We start from the raw sequence: 24284 nt of genomic DNA, 5'->3' as shown, positions 1-24284 counted from the left end.
TTTTTATCCATTCCAAACCGAGATTAAGCAGGTCTCAATAAATTCACTGCAAATATTGGGCATACACTCCCAAGTTCATTCATTGAAGGTAAGGCAAGAATTAAGAAGAGGCACACCAATTTTATTTTTTTGACGAAATAACGGTTTTGTCATGTCCAACTAAAATTATCACTCAAAATTTTGGCAAGACCCTTTCAGGACTATATATAAGATTTAACGAGGATGCTAAAAAGACCTGAGTACTATCCAAAGTGGGAAGATGAAATAATGCGACCTGTAATGAAATATTTGATTCATCCTAACAGAAAGAACAATGAAACCCTGAACACAAGACTACACCCGATTATGAAATTATGATACAAGGGAATATAACATAAGAATAATTCCGACCACTGTACAAATTGATGAAGGATGCCATGTGAACCTTACACCTCTACAATACATGAAATGAAGTGCACTGCGCGTGTAGTGCTGATATTATGAATCCAATAAGTTGAGTTAGGAATACACAAGCAGCCCAATGCTCAAAAACAATGCTGCTTGGCAGAAAGCTATTTTACACTGTATGTAAGAGAAAGTAAATATCAGAGGAAAATGTTCAATGAAAAAAAGAATAAAACAGCCCTACATAGTTAAAATAAATGATTTAATAGATAAATGCTACCAGGGAAAACAAATTTTACACAAACATTCAATCGTATTTTACTATCATGTCTCAATGTAAACAGATTTTAACAATATTATGGAATGACGACATAGTAAAATAAGATTAGACGCATCTATAAAACTTGTTTACATTGTTGGCGTATAATTAGTAAACTCTAAAATTAAAACACTGAATACCTTAACCAGAAAAGTCTACAGTGATGGATGATATCTTCCATCGAAGCACAGGATTTTAGCATTCCTCGAAACCTGGAACCAACAGAAAACAAAAACAGAAACAGTTATAAAATAATCATAAACTGCATACATTAAAGAAGCTTAAGTCTTTTATAGAAAACAAAAACAAAAAGATATAGACCAGATAGAAAACAACCGGAAGGAAAACTTCTGTTGCTTATAAACGAATCTTTGCTTTCATTACTAAAACATTCCAATATTAGAGATGGAAGTCGGCTATGCTAGGCTTTGCATAAGTTGGCCAGGTCACTTAATTAAAACACTGGCCTTCGCCTTAGATGCTCATAAAAACGCATAAATTTGTCATGGCTTAAAATAGGCCAATTATAGGTTTCAAATATACCCAAGCCTTTAGCAAAGTTATTATATCGTGTATATAATGTATAAAAATAATAGATGAGCTGCCGGTTAAGCTAAAAAGGCCTTTTTAAAGAGAACTTACGCTGAAATCTGAAGAAAGAATTTACAAGTCTCTGATAGTATGAACATTGAAACCCTACTGTTGAAGCCTAAGCCGATTGAAGAAGACCAAAAATTGATACTCAGGGGCCCAATACACAAATCCAACAACAGGCCCTGCTTTTATGTGCTGCAAAAAATCAACAAAAGGCAAGAAACAGTTAAAAAATATTGTACAAAAGTAAGCTGGAATTACAATAGGAAAGGTTAAATAATTAGACCAGGCTGGAGAATACAAACCTTTCCATCAAGTATCACAAGTTCACCATCTACCCATCGAGGATTCTGGAACCCTGGCTCAGCCAATCTTCCTTCACCTTTGTAGCGAGCAATCTGAAGTATTAATAACATCAGATAAGATTACAGAACAATCATAATCTCCTATTGTTTATTGTGAATTGATGGCAATTCAATAAACGTTTTGAAGGGAGTAGAGAATGGAGGAAGCAATAAAACCATACCACTCCAAATTCTTCAGGAATTATCCCTTTATGTGGAAGTTGATACCTCTTTCCAACTTTTGCGCGAAATGCCACCTAAGGGGGAAAAAAGAACATCATTCATGAGATTTATGATAAATAATACATAATGCGAAAATCGGCTTCAAAAGGAAACCATGCCTTTCAGACACAAAATACAAGAAATATCTTGGTTTCCATTGAACTTGGTCAAAACCACATCATATTTGTCTGTTTCCAAAGAAATAACTATTCACTTCTGAGTTCCGTCAAAAAAAAAAAAAAACTATTCACTTCTGAGTTCTAACAGAACACATTGAAAATCTTCCCCCAACCTAGTAACAAGCTTGAAATTTTGGTTATCATATAATAAAAAACAAAAGAACAATAATAATAAAAAACAAAAGAACAATAATGTTAGTTTTCAAAGTTTAAGATGTTTAACTACTTCACAAGACAAACCAAATTGAAAGGTTGGGCAGCACAACATGTAATAAGTATCAACTATATTACATTAGTTATTATTCCATAATGATGCTTTTAAATATAGCAGAAACACATAATATATTCATGTCATAGAACACCCACAAATTATGTATGGGATGCACTCATCCAATAGATGTGCTACTGTTAACACAGTGCCTACAACAATTGCCAGCAATCAAAAAATTGTCAATCAATCAACATTATGTATGGGGATGCACCCCATTCAGAGCACATCATTAGCCTTGCTACCCCGAATTACTTCTAAAACAACATTTCAGTGCTCGACAATATGTTATGACTAACTGGAAGTACGGAATCTCGATTTTCTTATTGTATATTATGTCCATGAGCTGTTTGAAGCTCAACAGCACACAGCACCTCAAATACAAAAATCCATGGGATAAATTTGAAGAAAAATAGTTCCCTAGATCTTCTCATATATAAGATGATTGTGACGCTGTTTAAAATTATCTCCTCTCACTTGTCCCAAAAAAAAACTCCTCTCATAACATACAAAGAACGACCCAAATCATCGTTTGCAGCGTGGGTATAATCTTTACACATGTCTTATAAGTATTTATCACTTCAAAATTGTATATAATTGTATCTAGGGAGCTTCTAGTATGGACCAGGATGCTTCCAGTTTCAATGGTTTTTTAAATGTTTATGTATTTCAGATTTGAGGCATCAGATATTGAAACATTTACAATGTAAACCTTAGTTCCACATTTGGCAAAAAAGGTGAAATTGGATATCTTGGAAATGCCATCTCCATGGTCCGACACATGGGTTCACCTTTCGAACTCTTTCTGACAGAGTCTATATTAGAGGCACCCTTGTTTATATATATATATATTAATCAAGTTATCAAGTATTTTTAATTCATTACAAAAGAAAATGTTAAAAAATATTTAGCCTATGTAACAATTTTGATTTGAATTGAAAAAATCATTTATCACCTTCAAATTTATTCAAACATTATTAGTTACTATTTTTAATAAATGTTTTCAAATTAATAAAGAAGATAAATCCAGTTATCTTGATAATGACAACTTGCATAGAAAACTCATTGCTATCATGGTTTACAACTCACAGATATTTCTCACCCATCAGCACCAACATCCTTCAACTTTTATTAACACAAACACAATCAAACACTACATCCCCCCTCCTCTCTTTTTCTCCCAGGTGAATTGTATCTATAGAAACCAACATCACAGAATGATGAAGGATGAAAATTTAAAAAAGAGTGAAGACCCATTTTGGTCCCTCACAAATTTTTTACGGGACGATTCAGTCCCTAACAAAAATAAAACCCAAATTAGTCCTTTGACATTTTCATACTAGGGACAAATTAGTCCCTCTGTTATAATGAATCGGGGACTAGTTTGTCCCTAATATGAAATGTCATGGACTAATTTGGATTTTATTTTTATCGGGGACTGAATTGACTTGTCAAAAATTTGTGAGGGGTCAAAATCAAAATGGGTATTCACTCTTAAAAGAATAATAATTTGGAGGTCAATAAAATAAAATCATTATATTACCTGGCCAGCTGGTACATAAGGATCCCCAGTTAGTTTCAAGGCTTCTACATATTCATAAAACTCAAGATCCGAAGTCTCCTCCCTACCATCCTCTTGCCATTGACCGTATCTACGTCTCATTTGAATAACTTCAGAGGAGTAAAGACCATATGCACCAATATATAAGCCTGTTTGAAAATGAGAATATTGGTTACTTGGTTTACAGTACAATATAGATTAAAAACTAACATTCTACTGTCAGCAGTCAATAATAAGTGCCTCATAATAATCAAATGACAAATACACTAGAAAATCACCGTTTAAAGGATCAAATGAAGTTGGTATTTCAATGCGATTGAAAATCGTTGACCCGGATAATGGTTGATGATTCTGAGCCTGGCTTAGAGTGAGACTTATCAATTCTCCTACCTCTTTCAGCACCTATAAGATTGAAGCAATGCATTATAGTCTAGCAACTTATGACTACATTTTAATAAGGATATGAATTTTGCCAAAAAACTATGATTTGCAGATTATTTTATTACTTAGCCTACCTTTGCAGGTACTTTTTCCTTGCCAATGAATTTAGCAAGGTCAGAAATAACATGATCAACTCTGCGACGACTTTGAAACTTAATTGATTTATCTGATGAATATTTCCCTTTGTCACGATCATTCAGCTGGCCGACTTCGTTTTCAACAGTAAAGGAAAATGAACGACGACCCTTCATCTCCAGCTTAGCAGCAACTCGAAGCAAATCTCTAGGGGATAAATTGCTGGAAAGTTTCTGCACAAGACCACTAATGACAACTTTGACAGCAATTTCATTCTGTTCATCAATTTCAAAAGTTCCCAGATCAGCATTTATCTCAATCTCATCATCTCCCTCTCGCTCAGTTTCCATCTTAATGTCTTCCAGTTCCAGACTTTCAGTATCACTTTCCTTCTCTTCATCTTCATCTCCATCTTCATTGTCATCTTCTTCATTGCCATCATCTTCTCCATCTTCTTCATTGCCATCTTCTTCTTCTTCTTCTCCATCTTCATCTTCATCCCCACTCTCTTCTTCTGCAAATAACTGCTCAATCACCTTAGATACCATATCCTTGTCTACTTTCTCTGGAGTTATCACTTTGAAAATCTTCACCTTTTTACCAGGAATCATATCTTTCAAGACATTCTGAAATCCAGGCATTCCCTCAGCAGGGTCAGAGCCATCGTTCCTATCATCATCACTTTCTGGATCTTCAGTACTCACAACAAACCGCTCACTTCTGTCTTCTGTAGATTCCATTGAACTTGATCTCCCACTAGCATCCAATGTTTTAGTGGACGTTGTTGGGGGGCCATGGTAGGACCCTTTTCGCTTTAGGTACACAGCCTGAAAATTAAAAGAATACTTTATTGCAGTATTACTGTCAGGATAACAGAATAGGTTGAGACTGAGTTATATATTATTGTTATTAATACTACATTTTTTTAATTTTTTTTATTATCACTGTTATTTTTATTTTATCATTAAATGTAGTATATTCATTTCCATATAAGTAAAACATGAAACCACAAAAAACTGGTTTAAACCCAAACCAAACCAACAATGGTGATTTCCTTCGAAAGTTTAATGAAAAAAATAAGTTTGGATTGAAACTCTCTATTTTGGATGCAGTTAACTAGTATTGAGTTAAATATATTTTTGGTCCCTACAATTTTTTTATGCATGCAGTTTTAATCTCTGCTTTTTCAAAATTTTAAAAATTGTTCTATCCTTAAACTTTTAAATTTTTGAATAATTATTTCAGGCATGTTTAGAATACTATAAAAAGTTTCTTTACAAAATTTAATGATAAAAACTTATTACTAATCTTTAAGTCTCCTTCATGTGTATCATTCCACACACTTCATTCGAGAAAACAAACCAGTTTTGAGACTGTTTGTTTAAACCAGTTTCAGAAGCAATGCACTCAATTCTTGCATGCAATCCCATTTCCTCAGCCATCATGCATGTCATGGCTTAAAATTGAGTTTTCTAAACAGAATAACTATCAGAAAATTTGTTCAACTGTCAGCATAAAAAATGATGGCTTAATTAGTCTATTGGTCCCTTAAAGACATTTTAGGTTTCACAATGGTCCCTTAAAGAAAAAAAGGTCCGGATTGGTCCCTTAAAGACATATATGTTTGCCATATTGGTTCTTTCCGTTAAATTTTAACTCCAAATATAACAAAAAATTCCAATGGTTAAAATTTTAAAAATTAACAAGGTTTTTGGTGGACTACTTACACTTAATGGCATCCACAATTCAGTCAACTAAAACTAACGTTTTTTGTAAAAAATTGACGGAAAGGACCAATGTGAGAAACGGATGTGTCTTTAAGGGACCAATCCGGACCTTTTTTTCTTTAAGGGACCATTGTGAAATCTAAAATGTCTTTAAGGGACCAATAGACTAATTAAGCCAAAAATGATCCTTAGCAATACATATATATTCAGATAGCAAAATTTTGAACGGGAATAAAGAATCCATTTTTGGTGCAATGAGTTTTCTTTATGAAAACATGTAATTTAGCTAAGATGTTAGATATGATTGCTCTCGTCTTTAAAGCAAATACCCCAGAAAAAAACAAATAGAAGTTATAGGTTCAGTCAAGAAGAGATACCTGCGACTTGAAGTCACCTTTTTTATCCATTGTAAGAAAAAACTCAAATAGAGGAACACCAGCAGCAGAAGTTCCAAGTTGCCTAGTGAAAATATGGTAGAAGGTTAACAATAGAAACCACACAACTGGCAGAACAACCAAAAGTATCACATGCAGAAATAGTTTGAAACTATTAGATTGTTATAGTGTGTCTAACTCATTATTACAAAACCAGCTTGAAAAGTGGAGGATACTTCTAATTATAAAATATTTTCGGGCTTTATCTCTTTTCAATGCAGGGCTTGGGTTTTACCCAATACACCCGCTCGCGCCCAACCGTGTTGGCAACACTATTGAGCTTGCTGTATGGATAATTTGGTGGGTGGCTTGGATCGATAGGCTCCGTTATCATATTAGGTTTTTATATTGGTTCTAACTCATCCTTACAAAACCAACTTGTAAAAGTGAGGGATGTCACTCATTATAAATTTGACATCTAGACTTTTAGACTGGGACTAAGTCAACCGTACAAACTCTGCATTGTTCCCTCTAACCTTTGAACCAAAGCAAACTCTTCCGGCAGATAAACAGAGAAGGAAAAAGGAAATGGGAAGGTTTCTATTTTGATTTCTTATAGTAGGTAAATGAACTGAGGATGATGAAATCAAGTAACTTACTTATTCGGATCAACGTCTTTTCTCTCCTTTTTCTTTCTTTTTTTTTCAAAGAAAAAGGGTAAATCACGGTCCAACCTGCAGAATCGGCCAAACCGCCAATTTTCCCGATTTTTTTTTCCGGTTTCTGGTTTTTGTCCCGGTTCTCTTGTTGGGCAGTTTTAATAGCGAATCAGACCGGTCTTAGGTCCGTTTCCCGTTCAACCAGTCGAACCGGTTGGTCCGGTCCGATTTTAACTACCTTGATAATTACAGTTTATCTTCTCTGTTTAAGCACATGCAATGTGAAGTTCAATCCTATTTGCTTGATAAACACAAGTAGAAATAAGATTTATATTTGCTTGATTAACACAGGTAGAAATAAGATTCGTTTAACAGAAGTTCAATCCTTGCAAACAAAGTTGTTCCTATTTGGTTGATAAACACAAGTAAAAATAAGATTCTTCTCAATACTCTCCCCAACAAAACGACAATCTATTTCAATATCTTTTGTTTTGTCTACTATTGAATTCGACAAAATATGCAAATAGCTGATTGACTATATCACCTTAATATCACTAGGGTTTTGCACTACACCTAGTTTTGTAAATGTACATGCACAATGGCACAAATCTAACTAGTAAGCAATTACTATCATTGTATTTATACACAAAGAAACTAGAGTCACAAATAAGTGTATCAGCATATGTTAAGGTCCCCTTCGATGAGCTTATTTAAGTTTATCTACTACAAGCAGCGCTTGTAATTTCAACAATGTTCCAATGAGCTTATTACAACAACTTTATAAGCCTGCATAGAGCTACTTCGGGATTAAGACTAACAGAGTGTGCTAAATTTCTATGATCAAAAGAAAACTAAAAGAAAGGGAGAGAACATGAGAAAATTATGATATAGCATTTTTTGGAGATATATTGAATATTCTAGAACTGAATCTTTAATTATATTTATGTGTTATATAGAGATATATAGATCTGATTCTTTTATAATGTATGTATTCAGTTAGACTGTAATGCTAAATATTCCAACACCTAAACATTCGAGACATAACAGAAACATTAGCCGAGATACGTGCTCTACAGACTAGCTACTCTAACATAAAATATAAACACAAAAATGGTTAAATTATTCCGGAACACCTCATCTATCAATGTTTTCTGTAAGTTTCAGGTTGAGGTTGGACACAACTTGAAACAGTTGACAATCTTGAAAAAATGACTATGGCTACATATCATAGATAGTGGAACTCCAACACAAATATTTTAGAACCATTCCTCCCCCAATATAGTGATGAGGTGGTGGCACATCACCTATACAAGAATAAGTTTTTTCTTTCAAGAGGCAAATCAGCTCACATGTTTTTTATTATCATGATATAAAAATTACCTAGGACTATAACTCCTTGCCACATATCTTCCATGCTCTGGAGTTATGCGGATAATTAAACCATGTGGATCATTCACATCTTTTGAAATACCAGCCCACCAACCCACCTGCAAGAGCCAATATATGTGTAAGTTTAAATAATTTGTATGGGTTAGTTCAAGATAAATAATAATAATACTGAAAATTACAAAACAAAAACAGATGTTACAAACAACGCAGATCATTGGCTTAGCATACAACACTAAAATGTCCACCACAAGTTTAATCTATTTTAAATGAAAATAAAGGATACAATCAACTAATACACATATTTAAAAGAACCGGAATCATATTTGAAATGAAGGTGAAAAAAGAAATGTACCTTAAAATTTGAAATCATGATAATAAGCAAACAAAACATTTCATAAATGGATTATTATTTTCTATCTGGCTATCTCATAATATTGACATTAGGTTCCACATCTGATTTGCAAGCTCAAAGGATAAATTTAGTCTAAAAAAACTCCTAACAAATGAAGTAGCAAGGAAAGTCTTGTCTTGATGTCAAAAACAAATTATCAACCCAAGTAATAGCAATTTAAACACCCAGTATGTATTCTTAGGGTCACCCTATGACATTGCATCTGACACTCTATTTCCACCACAATTCAAAGACATTCATACAAGTTGCCATTAAACAAATTCCACAAGAACTCACAAGTCCAGCACCAGCGTTATCTCTTAGAAGAGCTGCATCACCGTACCGCTCTTCTTTTATGGCTCTCTGCAATATTAGAAAATATACAAATTATATTTAAAATATATTAAAAACATACACAGTATTGTGAATAATTAAAGCACAAAAAGCAGCTAATTTATAACATTCATTTGTCAAAATCCCTACTTTGAGAAGAGATATCACTTTTCCAACACTATCATTGTTAGATGCAGCTGCAATCGCCACTTTAACCCTAGCAGCTTCTTCATAATCCTCCACATATACAGCATGACGTAACTGAGACTGTTAAGCACAAAAAGACCAAGCAAAATTTTTCAAGATAAATTAGCATCGAAACTATATAAAAAAAAATAATAAATTCTAGAATCAAAATAAATTAGAATCGATTGAATCATGATATGCAGAAACAAGAGGACGAAATCACAGAAATGCACCTTGAGGATGACAAGAAGACGTTCCTGGTCATCGACTTGATCGAAATGCTGACGCCAACGATTCCAATCCCAATCCCATTCTTCATCGTTAACATCAGTGCGGTCTTTAGCAGTAGAGCGGTCTTTTCTGAGAGAGTTCATGTAAGAATCGAATTGTTTGATCGCTCCGGTGAGGAATTCGTTGAGCATAGAATCCCATCGGCGGTTGGTGGCGTCGTTGTTGTTGTTGGTGTTGTTGTGGTTGTCATCGGAGACGGAGTTAAGACAGATACATAAAGGTTGAGAAGGGAATTGAAGAAGTGAAGGTCGTTTGAGAGGGAAGGTAACGGAGGAGAGGTTTTGCTTCGGGAAAGTGAGGTTTGGGGAAGAGATATTTGGAATCATCGAAGCCATGTGGTGTGTGCGTGTGTGTGAGAGAGAGAGAAAGGAACGAAAATGAGAAAGAAAATTGGGAAAATGTTTGTTATATGAAGCTATGATATGGTGTGTATGTGTTAGTTAGTGTTGTAGCAGCTGAATGATGTGTGATAATAATGGAAGGGAACAATGTGTGAAACATGATGAGGTTATGATCTTCACTGTCGATAAATATTTGGGGTGATACTCACCGCTGAAAATGTTTTGAAGGAATAATAAAGGGATAAGGATTACATTTTCCTTCCTATCAGAAATAAAAAGAAAAGACTGTAATGATATTCACTACGATATATAAAATATTTTTTTACACGATCATCCAATAAACAATTACTTCCTCCAGCCTCATATGTAAGCTAAAGTAACTTTTTAGATTCATTGGGAAAGTGGTGTATTTGGTCTATATTTCAGACTAAATACATTCATTTTACGATGAATCTAAAAAAATTACTTTTGTTTATATATGGGGTCGGAGGGAGTATCATTTTGCAATATCATATCAAAAAAGTGATGTGAAATGGGGTGTTGTGACGGAAAACATGGTTGATAAAAAAATGTTTTGCATATTCCTTTTTCTCATAAGAAAATGTTTAGAGAAAATGTTTAGGAAAATTTTATAATCATTTATATCTTTTTTTTATTTGTCATTTACCACAAGTTTAATCTGGTTCGGAAGTCAGTAGGTGGTTTCGGCCCCTCACAATTGTCGTTGTGAGAATAGGACCGCCTATCAAATTCATCGTCAATCAACCCTAGACCACGATCGATAAATCATCGTAAATTTTATTTGAAACCGTTTCAAACCCTTCGTCCAACGTAAATTGAAAATAAATTTATCTTCATGTCTCTAATACATCAACCCTATTCATCAATTTGATATTTCCTGTTAATTCAAACTCTCCAATATACTTATTTAACCCTATCCTTTATCATTGTTCCAATACCTATCAACTCCAAACGCTTCTTCCGCTTACCCCTCGTCTCACTCGGAGCTCAATCCGTTCGTTCCCTTCTCTTCTCTCTTATGACGACAACTAAGTCAGCAGAGCACATACCGTCACAACATTACATCACACAGCAGGTATATGTTTGAAGTACTATGTTCTTGTATTTTTTGGGTAAATAATTGTTGTTTCTTTATAAGTAATAATCATATTCATAAGTAGTACAAGGAGTACTCAAATCATTATTGGGTAAATAAGTGTGATTTGTGCTGATGAAGTAACCGTAATGAACAAGAAAAATGGTAATTAGGATGACTGATGAGGGTTTGCAGAGTTGTTCCTAAAAGGGGAAAGATATTAGGTTCCTCAATCTCATAGTATTTTTTTGAAAGGAAATTTTGTTTTAATTTGATTGTATGATTATGCGTGTATCTGAATTTTCCCTTTTATCCATTTATTGTGATACTAATATTGTTGTTCAATAATTGTATTGTGTTGCTGTTATACAATCATGTAACAGGAAATATGGTCTTGGTGTTCATGACTTCATGCACATAAGTTGATCGTAAGAAAGTAAGTATAGGGTATACTGTTTCTCTGTGTTCTTTGTAGATGGACAGCTCTGATGAATTTTCAAATGTTAATTTCGATGAGGATGAAGATAATGAACATTATACAGACCACAATGTATCTGATGATAGCATCGAGAATTCTGATTCTTTTGTAATAGGTGGTAGGTTTGTTAGGATTAATACCACACAAAAGATGATATTGAGGGTCTGATTTTGGTAGTGAAAAAGAAGCTTATGACTTTTATGTAAAGTATGCAAAATGCACCAGTTTCGTTGTTAGGAAAGATTTTGTGAGCAAAAATGTTAGGGGAACGATTGTAATGCGGCAGTTTGTGTGCAACAGACAATGAGAATGAAACAAAAAACACAGTAGATCATAGATCTGTCATCCAGATTAATTGTGATGCCCACCTTCGTATACATTATAATGTAGAGAAGTTGATATGGGAAGTGACCGCTTTTGAAGCATGACATAACCAAGAACTAACATCATCTAAATTTATACATTTCTTATCTGCCTACCAGCCTACCATGAAATAACTGATGTTGACAAAGCTCAAGTTAACAGTTTGCATTCAAATGATATCCAAACATGTCATGTAACGAATCACACGGTGGCAAACAAGGTGGCTATGATATTGTTGGTTTTACAACAAAAAAAATTGTAAAACTATTTTGGCAAGAAATCAATTGTTGATATTAAAGATGATGATGTTGTTGTTTCTTTAAGCTATCCGCGGGGGAAAGCGGGCATGGATCCTATGTTATTTTCCATCACTACAAATGTATTTTGCAAAATAACATAGGATCCATGTCCGCTTTCCCCCGTAGATAGCTTAAAGAAGAAACAACATCATCATGTTTAATATCAACGATTGTTTTCTTGCCAAAATAGTTATACCAATCTTTTTTTGTAAAACCAACAACATCATATCCACCCTTGTTTGCCACCACACGACCCATTATATGAAATGTTTGGATACCATTCGAATGCAGGCTGTCAATTTGAGCTTTGTCAGCATCATGGTTATGTCGTGCTTCAAAAGTAGTCCCATCTCAAACTCTCTACATTATAATGTATACGAAGGTGGACATTACAATTAATCCGGGTGACAGATCTATGATCTCTTTTCCTATCAACCCTCGTCAAGTGTTTTTTGTTTCTTTCTCCTTGTCTGTTGCACACAAACTACCGCGTTACAATCGTTCCCCTAACATTTTTGCTCACAAAATCTTTCCAAACAACGAAACTAGTGCATTTTGCATACTTTGCATAAAAGTCATAAGCTTCTTTTTCACTACCAAAATCAAGACCCTCAATATCATCTGCCGTCATGGTATTAATCCCAACTTTTAAAATATAATATATAAATGATGATGTGGACAAAATTTACTTTTCTATTGGTTGAATCTTTTATAATACCAGTACATTAAGTTTTGGCATGAATACAGTAGAGTTTTCCTAATTTATTTATTATTCTATTTTTCCCTACTTTTCACTTGCTAGTGATTGTGCATGAAAATGATACTGAATAGTGAATATGCTACTGTTATTTAATTCTTCTCTGCGGTAACTTCCCAACAAAAGCAGTTTCAAAACAGATAAAAGGCAAACTGTTACAAGATAGTAGTTAACTGCATAAAAACCAACATAACCTGTAGGGCATAGAGAGCCTAGTATCCCAACCTAAACCACACAAAAAAACCAAATGGGACTTTGTTTCCCACCCTTATTCTATTGAAAAAAATGCAATGAACACTTTCTTGCATAGCTCATGAGGATTTCTTAAGTGAGGGATCCCGGATGACTTGAGGCTCGAATTCTGGTTTCACATACCGAGCAAGTGTCTCCGCATACATCTCGTATCGTGCGGTCATTCTAAAACACCACTTGTCTTTAAACTGTCTACACAAAGTTAAGATCCATATCTGTTATTAATAAGCCATTCCTTTTGCGTGATAAAGACGGCGTGCAAGATGCATCTGGGGCTGAAACATAACTTGATCCATAAAAATATCCCGGATCTACATGTGCTGCCTTTCCATCACCAGGAGTAAATGAATTGAGGAATGTCTCAGTCCCAACACGGTTGATTGTAGCAACAAAGTAACTATTTGCTATTGCAGCATAACGTCCCTAAAAACATAGGCCAAATTCATTCAGGGTACTTCGTGTTTGTAACAGTTAAGTCCTTGTAACAGTAGTAGTTATTTATTTTGGTAAACAAAAAGCATAGTTAGTAGAAAAGAGTCTAACATGTCTTCCATCAATATAAAAACAACTAACCTCTATTGGCCACATTGCTTCAGTGAGTTCACCAACAGTGGCACAAGGGTTGAAAACAATTTCCGCGCCATTTAAGCCAAAAGTTACACAATTTAAAGGATGGTGCCTACCATAACATATATTAACAGCAATTTTTCCAAATGCCGTTTCAAATACGGGGTGACCTGTATTTCCTTCCATATAATACATGCTCTCATTGAAGTCTCCAACTCTTGGTATATGGTTCTACGAAATGTGTGTTCATTAGATAGCTAAAAGAAGTGCTTTTGCATTAGAAGCAAAAGCAGAAAGTTTAGGAAAGTTACCTTCCTGTGTATTCCAATTATATTGCCATGATTTCCAATTACAACCGCGGTGTTCCAAATAACTTCTCCATGGTTCATATCCCTCTCAAGAATTGGGCTTATAATCACCATGTTATACTTCAACGCGTAGCTTCGCAAAAATTTCGTTGATTCTCCATCAACAGGTTCCGCAAATTCACACCATCTTTTGTCTCGTGTACAAATGGCAAATGGCATCATCCATGCTTCCTACAATGAAATTATTAAAAACAAAAACCAAAGGTTTTCTGATAAATGTTCATACTTCATATGCAAGCAACCTACTTGCAAGCATAATATGTTGACTCCTGATGAACCAGCAGCATCAAGAATTGGCTTTACTTTCTCAAAGATAGCCTTCTTTTGGTCCACAAAGTGAGCAGTTGTTGGGAGGGCAATAGAGTTTTGAATCAAACCGACCCTCACGACTCGAGGTTCCCTTATTACTTCTTTATCAGCATGAAAGCTGTAAGCCTCAAAGGAATAAACTTAAAATCATGAGACCAACCAAAAGTTATAGCTTAACTTCTTAGAATTGAGAATTGGGTCTAACTCATCCTTACAAAATCGGCTTGTAAGGTGAGGATTGCCTCTAGTTTATAAACACTTAGTCAGGTCATCTCTCAACCGATGTGGGACTTCTTAACACACTCCCTCGCGTCCAGCGCTACTGGGCTTGGTACGCGGATATAAATGGTAGGTGGCCCGATATCGGGTGGCCCAACGGATCTTGGAGAGGCTCTGATACCATCTTAGAATTGAGTATTGGGTCTAACTCATCCTTACAAAACCGGCTTGTAACGTGAGGATTGCCTCTAGTTATAAACACTTAGTCATGTCATCTCTCAACCGATGTGGAATTTCTTAACAACTAACAGATAAGTTTCAACCAGACAAAATATCCGACATATACTCTGTCGGTTTAAGGAAGCAACACAACCAAATTAATCCATGATACCTGGAGGTCAAAACCATGTGTGGCAGAGAGAGATGTTGTAGATTCTGGTAGAGCAATGGCTTCAAGTTCTTTTCCACAATTAAGGCCAGTAAGCAAACGATTGACTTCCTGCAAGAACATGAAGATATGTTAGTTAGTGATTGTTTGTTTTTAGGATCGAACCCGAGACCTCCACCTTAGTGATTATGTTAGTTTTAAGTGTTATTGAAAATTTCATAAATTTAGCTTTGACAAAATATAATTCATAAATTTTTATCATTTAAATTTTTTATTTCAAATTAATTATCCAAACAATAAAATTTACAAAAAAGAATTTAAATTCCCTCAAAAACCACCTATCCAACCACACTCTTTTAGAAAAACAATTGGTAATTAAGGACAGGGCAAAGTGAATAGAGAAATTATATATTTTGACACAATTTTGACATTAATTTTAACAATAAATTAGATGGCTAAAGTAGTTTGAATGTGTACAATTAACGTAGTTCAGTAAGTGGTTAATGAAAATAACAAGATGTCACGGTTCATTAACTATATACTCATTTGTGATAAATTGTGTTTAGTTGATGATTAGCGAGATCGAGCAACAATTTACTAAGGCTTAAATATGTTTTTGGTTCCTATAGTTTCTCAGAATTATTATTTTAGTCTCTGAAGATTTTTTTCACACTTTTTAGTCATGAAGTTTTTTCCTTCAATGGTTTTAGTCCATACTTTTCATTTAACTCGTGCATACCATTTGAAATATGTTTAGTACATTATATGAATCTCTGTTACAAAAGTTTAAATATTTTTAACAAAAGATGAATTAAATATGAATTTATTAGTTTTTTGCACATAAAAATTCATAAATAATTCATCTTATGTTAAAAAATTCTAAATTTTTATCGGAGATGTTCTTATAATATTATAAACATGAATACAAAAAATCATTCAAAAATGTGAAAGCATACACTAGTTGAATGAAAAGTATGGACTATAAACATTGACGGAAAAAACTTCAGGGACTAAAAAATATGAAAAAAATCTTCAGAGACTAAAATGAAAATTATGGGAAACTATATGGACAAAAAACGTATTTAACTAAATTGTGTTAATCATATAATTTGGTCTCAAAATTTGATGTCAAATTTGTGTATCAACACTTGACTTCACTATACAAAATTTCACATGATGATGAATAACATAACCAAGGAAAGTCAAAAGAGCACTTGAAAGAAATAAAAAAGATTGATCAATATTTTAGCATGTCAACAAAATGAATAAATTATAAATGGGTTTGAGTTTAGAGTATAATAAAAATTGGTTTGAGAATATAATGACCTGGAAGTGATGTGGTTTGAGATTATCCTTGAGAAGATGGTGAAGGGAATCATAGCCACAGATAGAATTATCCTCAGAGAGGTTGAGTAATTCATTCTCTCCTCCATTTTGGGACTTCTCCAACTCCATTTTGAGACAGTTTGTAAGAGTGGCAGTTTGAATGCCCTTATTTATAATGATGAATTCATGTTTTGTTTTTTCTTTGTAATTCCATTTTCTCATTTAAATCGTAGTTTATTATGTTGCGTGTAGTATTTGATTTGATGTAGAATTGCTAGCCAAGTAATTAGTAAAAGGTCATTGCAATGGAAATATATCGTGTAGTAGACTGTAGACCAAGACTAATAGTGATTTGGAAAAAGTACACATAAAGGATGTGGAGTAGCAATTTTAATAATGTGTGCTTATTTTTCAATTTTAATAAGGCATATACATTAGTTACTCAATGTATCTAAAAAATAAATTTTCTCTTTTATTAAGGAAGTTTCGTCGAAGAAGGCAGCGTGGAAAAGAAAGGAAGGAGGTCTCAAGAGGTGGAATATATTCAATAATGGTGGAAGTTTTAGACCACTAAGAACTTTGTCGATAAGAATATTTAGTTTTTTTTTGGCCTTGAGCCACCACCACCATAAGCTTAATCTTGTCCAATAGTTGAATGTGAGACAAGTGATTTTGCTTAAAAATCCTTCACAAATAAAATTCTTTCAAATGATCCAAATAACTTGAAAACAACCGCGACCATCTTCCTAAATAAATGAGAACCTCATAACTGAAGCGCGTGCATATCCCATATGACAGAAAAACATTAAGAAATTCCCAACCAACTAAAATCACGAAAAAAAAAAACATAATATTGTAATATACTAAGGGTTAAGAAGTTGGAGGTCCAGGTAAGTCCTGGCAAAGAGAAAAACTAACATAACATTGTAATATACTAACAACTAACATTGCTTATAAAAAAAAAAAAAAAAACGAAACCAAAGATGACCAAAAAAATCACCATAAAAAAAGGATGAGAAATGCTCTCCTTTTTTCCCACCCACAACCACATGAGCATAAGAGAAGCAGAGTTTAAGATACCTCTCCTTGCCAAATTATCCTTCGTCGGAATCTTGTTAAGGAAAAGCATCCAAGCAAGCAGGACAACTTTGTTCCAAATAAGCTTCTTACAAGGCATGGTTTCCACTGGCATTGCTCGAGTTAGGGGTGTTCGCGGTTCGGTTTGGATCGGTTATGAGGCAAAAAGTCATCCGATCCAAAGAAAAAATAGCATGCGGTTTGGTTCGGTTTTTGGATGACTAAGAAAAATATCCGATCCAATCCAATCCAATTTTATGTAGTTTACTTCGGTTCGGTTAGTTCGGTTTTATTCGGTTTTTAAATAAACAATACATAAATACTTGTAATATAAAAAATATATTTTATCTGAAACTATTAGAAAATAAAATTAAGCAGACAACTGATTATATAGCTAGATTTAAAACATATACTGAAAAAATTATATATATAGAATACTTGGTGGACGGTTTAGAAAGCCATATTTTCAGGATTGCAAAAAAAAATCGAAGAGTATTATTATGGAAAAGAAAAAGAACCAATAAAAATTTTATGATTGTTGCCGTTATGACAATCGAGTTTTAACATGGGATTGTATATTGATTTGGAGTAACTATAAAATATATAAAATAATTTAAAACCAATATATAATAGGTTAATGTAATATATCATACTAATAAAAAGAAAAATAAGTATTAAAATATATGTTAAGTCAAAAAAAAGTATTAAAATATATGTATGCGGTTTGGTTCGGTTTGGATTGGTTTTGAGAAATCAATCCAAAATCCGATCCGATCCAACGGTTTTTACAAAAGGGCATCCAAATGCATCCAAAATTATTCGGTTTTTTGCGGTTTTCGGTTTTTTTGGATCGGTTTTCGGTTTTTAATTGGATTGGTTTGGATTTGAGCACCCCTAGCTCGAGTCAAAAGCCGATAAACTCCTCTAACAGTGTAACCAACATCAGAATCAAGTTTCTGAGATCGCTTATCAGCAACATTGACCTGCAAATAACAATTTTCCGATAAAGAACAACACTACTCCACCAACTCCTCCTCCCAAGCAAAGAGCCTCCTCCACCTCCACCCTACCCCACTGATCCCCCAACGGATCAACCTGCCTATACACATCTCTGCCATTGGCACACATATCAACAACTAGCTCAAACAAACGTCTGAAACGAGTGCAAACAACACCTCAAACAAACGTCTGAAACGAGACACTAGAAATGATGGTACATGTCATGAGGACCCCTCTTCCAATAAACAACGAGAATGGATAAATGAATAAAGAAATATGAAATGCTACGATGCATATGAACTTGAACACACCTTAACAATTAAAAGAAGGGAAAGTAACTTCAGATTCATTTTATTTATGTATAATTGAATTAGTTCATTTTAGAAAAGGGAAAAAAATAAAAAAAGTGATTTTCCTTGTTCTTGACAGTACTGAGAGCTGAATAATGGAAACTTCATTTGAAGCTGTTTCTTTTGAACATAATACATAATATCCCACACAGAAAACATATTAACACTTTCTAGCACAGGTTATTAGGATCTCTTATGAAGTAAGGGGTCACGGATGACCTGAGGCTCAAATTCTGGTTTCACATACTGAGCAAGTGTCTCTGCATACAACTCGTATCGTGCAGTCATTCTGAAACCCCATTTGTCTTTATATTGCCTGCACAAGTTAAGATCCATGTCTGTTACTAATAAGCCGTCCCTGTTACGTGATAAAGACGGTGTGCAGGATGCATCTGGTGCAGAAATATAACTTGATCCATAAAAATGCCCAAAATCTGCATGTGCTGGCTTGCCATCACCAGAAGTAAACGGATTGGGGAATGTCTCAGTCCCGACACGGTTGATTGAAGCAACGTAGTAACTATTTGCTATTGCAGCATTACGTGCCTGAAAAAACAATTTAAGCCATGTATGAATACGCAGATGTCCTACAAGTGTAAAATCTACAGTTTTTGCATTTAAAATTAGTCACTACTTGTGCAGGTTAAACGGGAAGATTAATGCACGCCGATTTTCTAATTTTTTGGCCATTTATGAACTAGTTTCCTGCTGAATATTACCTATAGGTATTAGCATCAAATAATATGTTGTAAACATTATGAAATTAGTAGAAGTTGTAAACATTATGAAATTAGTAGAAAGGAGTCTAACATGTCTCTTCCATCAATATAAAACAACTAACCTCTATTGGCCACATTGGTTCGCTAAGTTCACCAACAGTGGCAGAAGGGTTGAAAACAATTTCTGCACCATTCAACCCAAAAGCTAACCAATTTAAAGGATGGTGCCTACCATAACATATATTAATGGCAATCTTTCCAAATGCTGTTTCAAATACAGGGTGACCAGTATTTCCTTCCACATAATATGTGCTCTCATTGAAGTCTCCAACTCTTGGTATATGGTTCTGCGAAATGTGTGTTCATTAGATAGCTGAAAGAAGTACTTCTGCATTAGAAGCAGAAGTAGAAAATTTAGGAAAGTTACCTTCCTGTGTATTCCAATTATATTGCCGTGATTCCCAATTACAACGACAGTGTTCCAAATAACTTCTCCATGGTTAATATCCCTCTCAAGAATCGGGCTTATAATCACCATGTTATACTTCAACGCAAAGCTTTGCAAAAATTTAGTTGACTCTCCATCAACAGGTTCTGCAAACTCACACCACCTCTTCTCTCGTGTACAAAAGGCAAATGGCATCATCCATGCTTCCTACAAGTGAATTATATACAAACAAATACTATAAATTTTCTGATAGAAACAAGAAATCAACAAATGCTCAATTGCATGCAACCTACTTGCAAGCATAATATGTTGACCCCCGATGAACCGGCAGCATCAATGATTGGCTTTAGTTTCTCAAAAATAGCCTTCTTTTGGTCCACAATGTGAGAAGTTGTTGGGATGGCTATAGAGTTCTGAATCAAACCAACCCTGACAACTCGAGGTTCCCTTAATACTTCTTTATCAGCATGAAAGTGGAAAGCCTGAAAGAAATAAGTTAAAATTATATAAGCCTAAATAACATAATTTTCAATGCTGTGGAAAAAAACTGTTGTACCGTCTCGTTTAACCAATAAGAGCTAATAGATTCCAACAATAATTTGACAGACAACAACCATACAAGAAAAAGAAAGAAAAATTGTTCCCCTGGTTAGGCAAGAGTGAAAATTAGATGAAGGAGAAGCGAAAGCGAGTTTTGAGTTTTCACATTTTGCTATAATCATCCCTATACATACACCCATTCTTTCCATATATATTACGCTCCTGCCAACTCAAATCAGAGAGTTTGCACTTTGCAATATACATATAAAAGCAACTGTTTATCTTAAACCAAGTGATTTCACTTTCTGTTGAACATTGATGGAAACAAATAAATAACTGTGTAATTCACTTTGATCCATGGCTTAAAAAGCAGCAGCAGATATTCGCGATTTATGTATACAATTGTTTTAGAAGCATACTTTTCATAATTTATGTATAAAAAATAAATAAAAAAATCCATCATACACTCCATCATTTCAAGGAATAAATACAACCAAATTAATAGTCTATCTTTAATCTTGAGATATCATTTGGGAAAAAGTGAATTGTATTGATACCTGGATGTCAAATCCGTGTTCCACAGAGAGAGCAGTAGCAGAATCTGGGAGAGCAATTGTTTCCAGTGCTTTTCCACAATTGAGCCCGGTAAGTAAACGATTGACTTCCTGCAACAATGTAATTAAACCAATTTTAGAAGGAATATTTACAATCCACTTTCCATGAAGATTGAATAATATTCAAAAGTAATAACATGTGTATCTCAAGGAAGCAAAATTTGAAAAGAAAGATGAAATGAAATCACCCAATTGTTCAGATGCTACTACAAATGCATAGCTAAAAATAATGTCCTTGGATTATTTAGAAATGAAAAATCCCCATATTAATATCTAAAAACTTGTTAAAAAAGTTTGATTCCTGTTTCGGACTAGGACAAGGTCCAATCCTTTAGTTCACCTTGAGCTAAAGGATGGCCACCCTCAGAAAAAGAAGAAAATAACAAAGTATGTGATGCTCATTCTACCTTTCACACTCCTAAACTCTTACTAACTTGTGTGTTGGAGTGTTTGCATGTACCGGATGGCCAAAAGGTGGAGTTGATGATCTCGTGGAGGTACCTGCAAACACGAGGATCATCAACTCCACCTTTCAGCATCTCCGATCTCTAGGCAAGTAAGGGTGTATGACAAAGACATTCAAGTCCATTTCGAAGAGAGTCACAAAACATGACATCACATCACTATACAAAATTTCACATGATGATAAATAACATAATCCAGGAAAGTCAAACTCAAAAAGAGCACTTGAAAAAGTACGTAATATATATAGAAGAATGATGAATTCAGCATATATGAACAAATCCGTTGAAAATTACTATTATTATGTATGAATTGATAACAAGTTCAACAATAGATAGTGATATAGCATGATGAGTGAATAATGACCTGAAAATGATGGGGTTTGAGATTATCCTTGAGAAGATGATGAAGGGAATCATAGCCACAAATAGAAGAAGCATCATCGTTATGTTCTCCGTTTTGGGACTTTTCCATCTCACTCGTTATCCAATCTACGAGAATAGCAGTTGGTTGGAATACTCTTCTTCTTCTTCTTCGCCGTGAATCGTGATGATGATGATGATGATGATGATGATTTGTTTATTTATGATTTATTTATGATGACGATGAGTTCATGGGTTTGTTTTCTTTCGCACGTGAACCCATTTTATCATTTTATTTTTATATTATACCTTAATTTTAATCAACCAATAAATTCCTAATTTTTTCACGCACTTTCTTTTCTTCAATAAATTTAATATATTATATAAAAAAAACAAAATTTAATATGTTATGTACCAAAAAAATTTAAAAAAAAAAACTTTAGTTTTCTAAATATATAGCATTAATTAGATTTATTGAAAAAGACAAGAGTAATTCACAAATGATACAATTGACAAAACATATCCTTAAAATACCAAATTGATAATTAAATAGGAACACTAAATCCGACGTAAATAGACAATATAAAAATGGAGGGAGTAACATTTTTTATTTTGCTAACGAGTGTTTCGTCGCTCTTTAAGCATTTAAGATAATATATTTTATGAATTTGTTACGTAAATGTGTGAAGTTTATATATTAAAAATTAAAACTTTTGAATAATTGAATAAATAATATTTTTAAATAAAATACTTAAAAAATGTTTGGGGCACTCATTAATTAGATTTTTTTTGGTAAATAGTTTTTTTTTATTATTTTTACGAAACATAAGAAGTCAAATAATATATTAAAATTTTCTACACATAAGGTGTGTCTAAAAAGAAAATAAAGTTGTTACAAAAGCAAAGGGAATAAAAAAACATAATTGTCAGATAGACTCATATCTTGAACAAATTGATGGACTTTTCATCCAAATATTCAAGTCACAGCCAAAGAATATTTATGGTATCTTCGAATGTTGACAACTGTTTAGTTTTGTTTCTAGTTTAATCGTAGAAGGTTTTCTTCTAGGATTCTGAAATGTAATAAATTTTATTTTCCTTGTTCTCTTTCATACTATTAATTTAGAAGGTTTATTTTGCTAATACATTTAAGTTTTGAATTAATAATTGTTTGTTTCGTATAAAAAAAAAAGAAAGAAAGAGGGGACGTTTGGAACTTTATTCCCAGGTATTTTAAAAAAAATATGTTTGGTTCATATTAACTACATTCCTAGGAATTACTGATAAAAGTGGGTAAAAGAGAAGTTATTGGAAGTTATTTAAAATGTATTCCCATTTTCATGGGAACTTTTCTTTCCCACCCATTTCCTTGGGAATAAAATCATGGGAATAAGAGAAGTTATTGGAAGTTATTTTATTCCGATGAAACTTCATATCCAGGAATAATTTCATGTCAACCTTGTAACAAACATGAGTATATTTATTCCAACCCATATATTTCCAGGAATATTATTCCTAACCTTGAAACAAACACCCCCAGAGTGTTTGTGCGCGGAGTAACAAATTAAGAACAGAAATGCTAAATGGTACGAGTAGTCAAAGGCAAGAATTGCAAGAAACATGGTGTGTCAATTTTTAATTAGTGAAGAAGCTTTTGTTTCCTTATTTGGTGGAAATCAAGGGGGCATGTGTTCATGAAAATAAGCCTTCTTATATTTCTTGTTTTGACTAATTCGTACCTTTTATCATTTTCCAATTAAGAAACCGTCCCAAAATTTTGGGGCCAAAAAGTTTTCAATGCTAGTCTCTAAGGTGTTATTTCTTACTCCCTCCGTTCCAAAATATAAGCAAAAAGTTGTCAACAAAAGTTGATGGATTTGGTTTAAAATTTAGTTCAGATACATTCACTTTTGTTGACCCATTTTTGCCTATATTTTGGGATGGAGGGAGTATTTTTTAACAAATTATTTGGAGTATTAGTTAAAGAATTAAAAAGGTAAATTTTATATTGAAAATAACCGTTTTAATATCTTATAGAGGCTTTGGCTATTATGCACAAGTCTTACAAGTCTTGTATGGTGCATAACCATTTATTATCATTGGATTGAGTAGTACCACGTGATCTTACGGTATGACTTCAATACACACACATGTCTCATCTTCTTGTTCACAACACAGACCCACGTGTCACCACACCCCACATTTTCCGACCA

The 24284-nt window shown here is 33.7% G+C and overlaps 2 protein-coding genes and 1 pseudogene across 2 annotated transcripts; all 3 read right to left on the bottom strand.

The window, feature by feature from the left end:
• Window positions 1–252: 252 nt before the first annotated feature.
• LOC123912770 (protein EXECUTER 1, chloroplastic) lies at window positions 253–10345 on the bottom strand. Its single transcript, XM_045963335.1, has 13 exons — window positions 9680–10345; window positions 9411–9527; window positions 9225–9290; window positions 8528–8634; window positions 6492–6573; window positions 4387–5214; window positions 4150–4273; window positions 3854–4020; window positions 1824–1898; window positions 1603–1695; window positions 1346–1492; window positions 844–915; window positions 253–561 (listed from the first exon to the last, which is right to left on the bottom strand). The coding sequence occupies exons 1-11, from the start codon at window positions 10070–10072 to the stop codon at window positions 1400–1402; spliced, it is 2145 nt and encodes a 714-aa protein (XP_045819291.1). The 5' UTR covers window positions 10073–10345; the 3' UTR covers window positions 253–561; window positions 844–915; window positions 1346–1399.
• A 2797-nt stretch (window positions 10346–13142) lies between these two features.
• Window positions 13143–17044, bottom strand: LOC123912769 (annotated as a pseudogene).
• Window positions 17045–18902: 1858 nt separating this feature from the next.
• On the bottom strand, window positions 18903–22371 carry LOC123912768 (beta-ureidopropionase-like). Its single transcript, XM_045963334.1, has 6 exons — window positions 22076–22371; window positions 21191–21298; window positions 20387–20575; window positions 20073–20300; window positions 19768–19992; window positions 18903–19472 (listed from the first exon to the last, which is right to left on the bottom strand). Exons 1-6 carry the CDS (start codon window positions 22181–22183, stop codon window positions 19110–19112), a joined length of 1221 nt encoding a protein of 406 aa, XP_045819290.1. The 5' UTR covers window positions 22184–22371; the 3' UTR covers window positions 18903–19109.
• Between the last annotated feature and the right edge of the window lie 1913 nt (window positions 22372–24284).

This window comes from Trifolium pratense, linkage group LG3 (genome assembly GCF_020283565.1).
Source record: "Trifolium pratense cultivar HEN17-A07 linkage group LG3, ARS_RC_1.1, whole genome shotgun sequence".
Classification (NCBI taxonomy): Eukaryota; Viridiplantae; Streptophyta; class Magnoliopsida; order Fabales; family Fabaceae; genus Trifolium; species Trifolium pratense.
The sequence above is the reverse complement of the archived record's forward strand: the minus strand, read 5'-3'. Positions and strand labels throughout refer to the sequence as shown.

Excerpts from the sequence above, each read along its gene's own strand:
- LOC123912770 (XM_045963335.1), bottom strand. The coding sequence starts at position 10,072 with ATGGCTTCGATGATTCCAAATATCTCTTCCCCAAACCTCACTTTCCCG. Across the intron at positions 9,291-9,410 it reads AAGTGATATCTCTTCTCAAA|AGAGCCATAAAAGAAGAGCG; the intron begins GTAGGGATTTTG and ends CTAATATTGCAG. Across the intron at positions 1,493-1,602 it reads TTGTGATACTTGATGGAAAG|CACATAAAAGCAGGGCCTGT; the intron begins GTTTGTATTCTC and ends GATTTTTTGCAG.
- LOC123912768 (XM_045963334.1), bottom strand. The coding sequence starts at position 22,183 with ATGGAAAAGTCCCAAAACGGAGAACATAACGATGATGCTTCTTCTATT. Across the intron at positions 20,576-21,190 it reads AACACGGATTTGACATCCAG|GCTTTCCACTTTCATGCTGA; the intron begins GTATCAATACAA and ends TATTTCTTTCAG. Across the intron at positions 19,993-20,072 it reads TAATTGGAATACACAGGAAG|AACCATATACCAAGAGTTGG; the intron begins GTAACTTTCCTA and ends CACATTTCGCAG.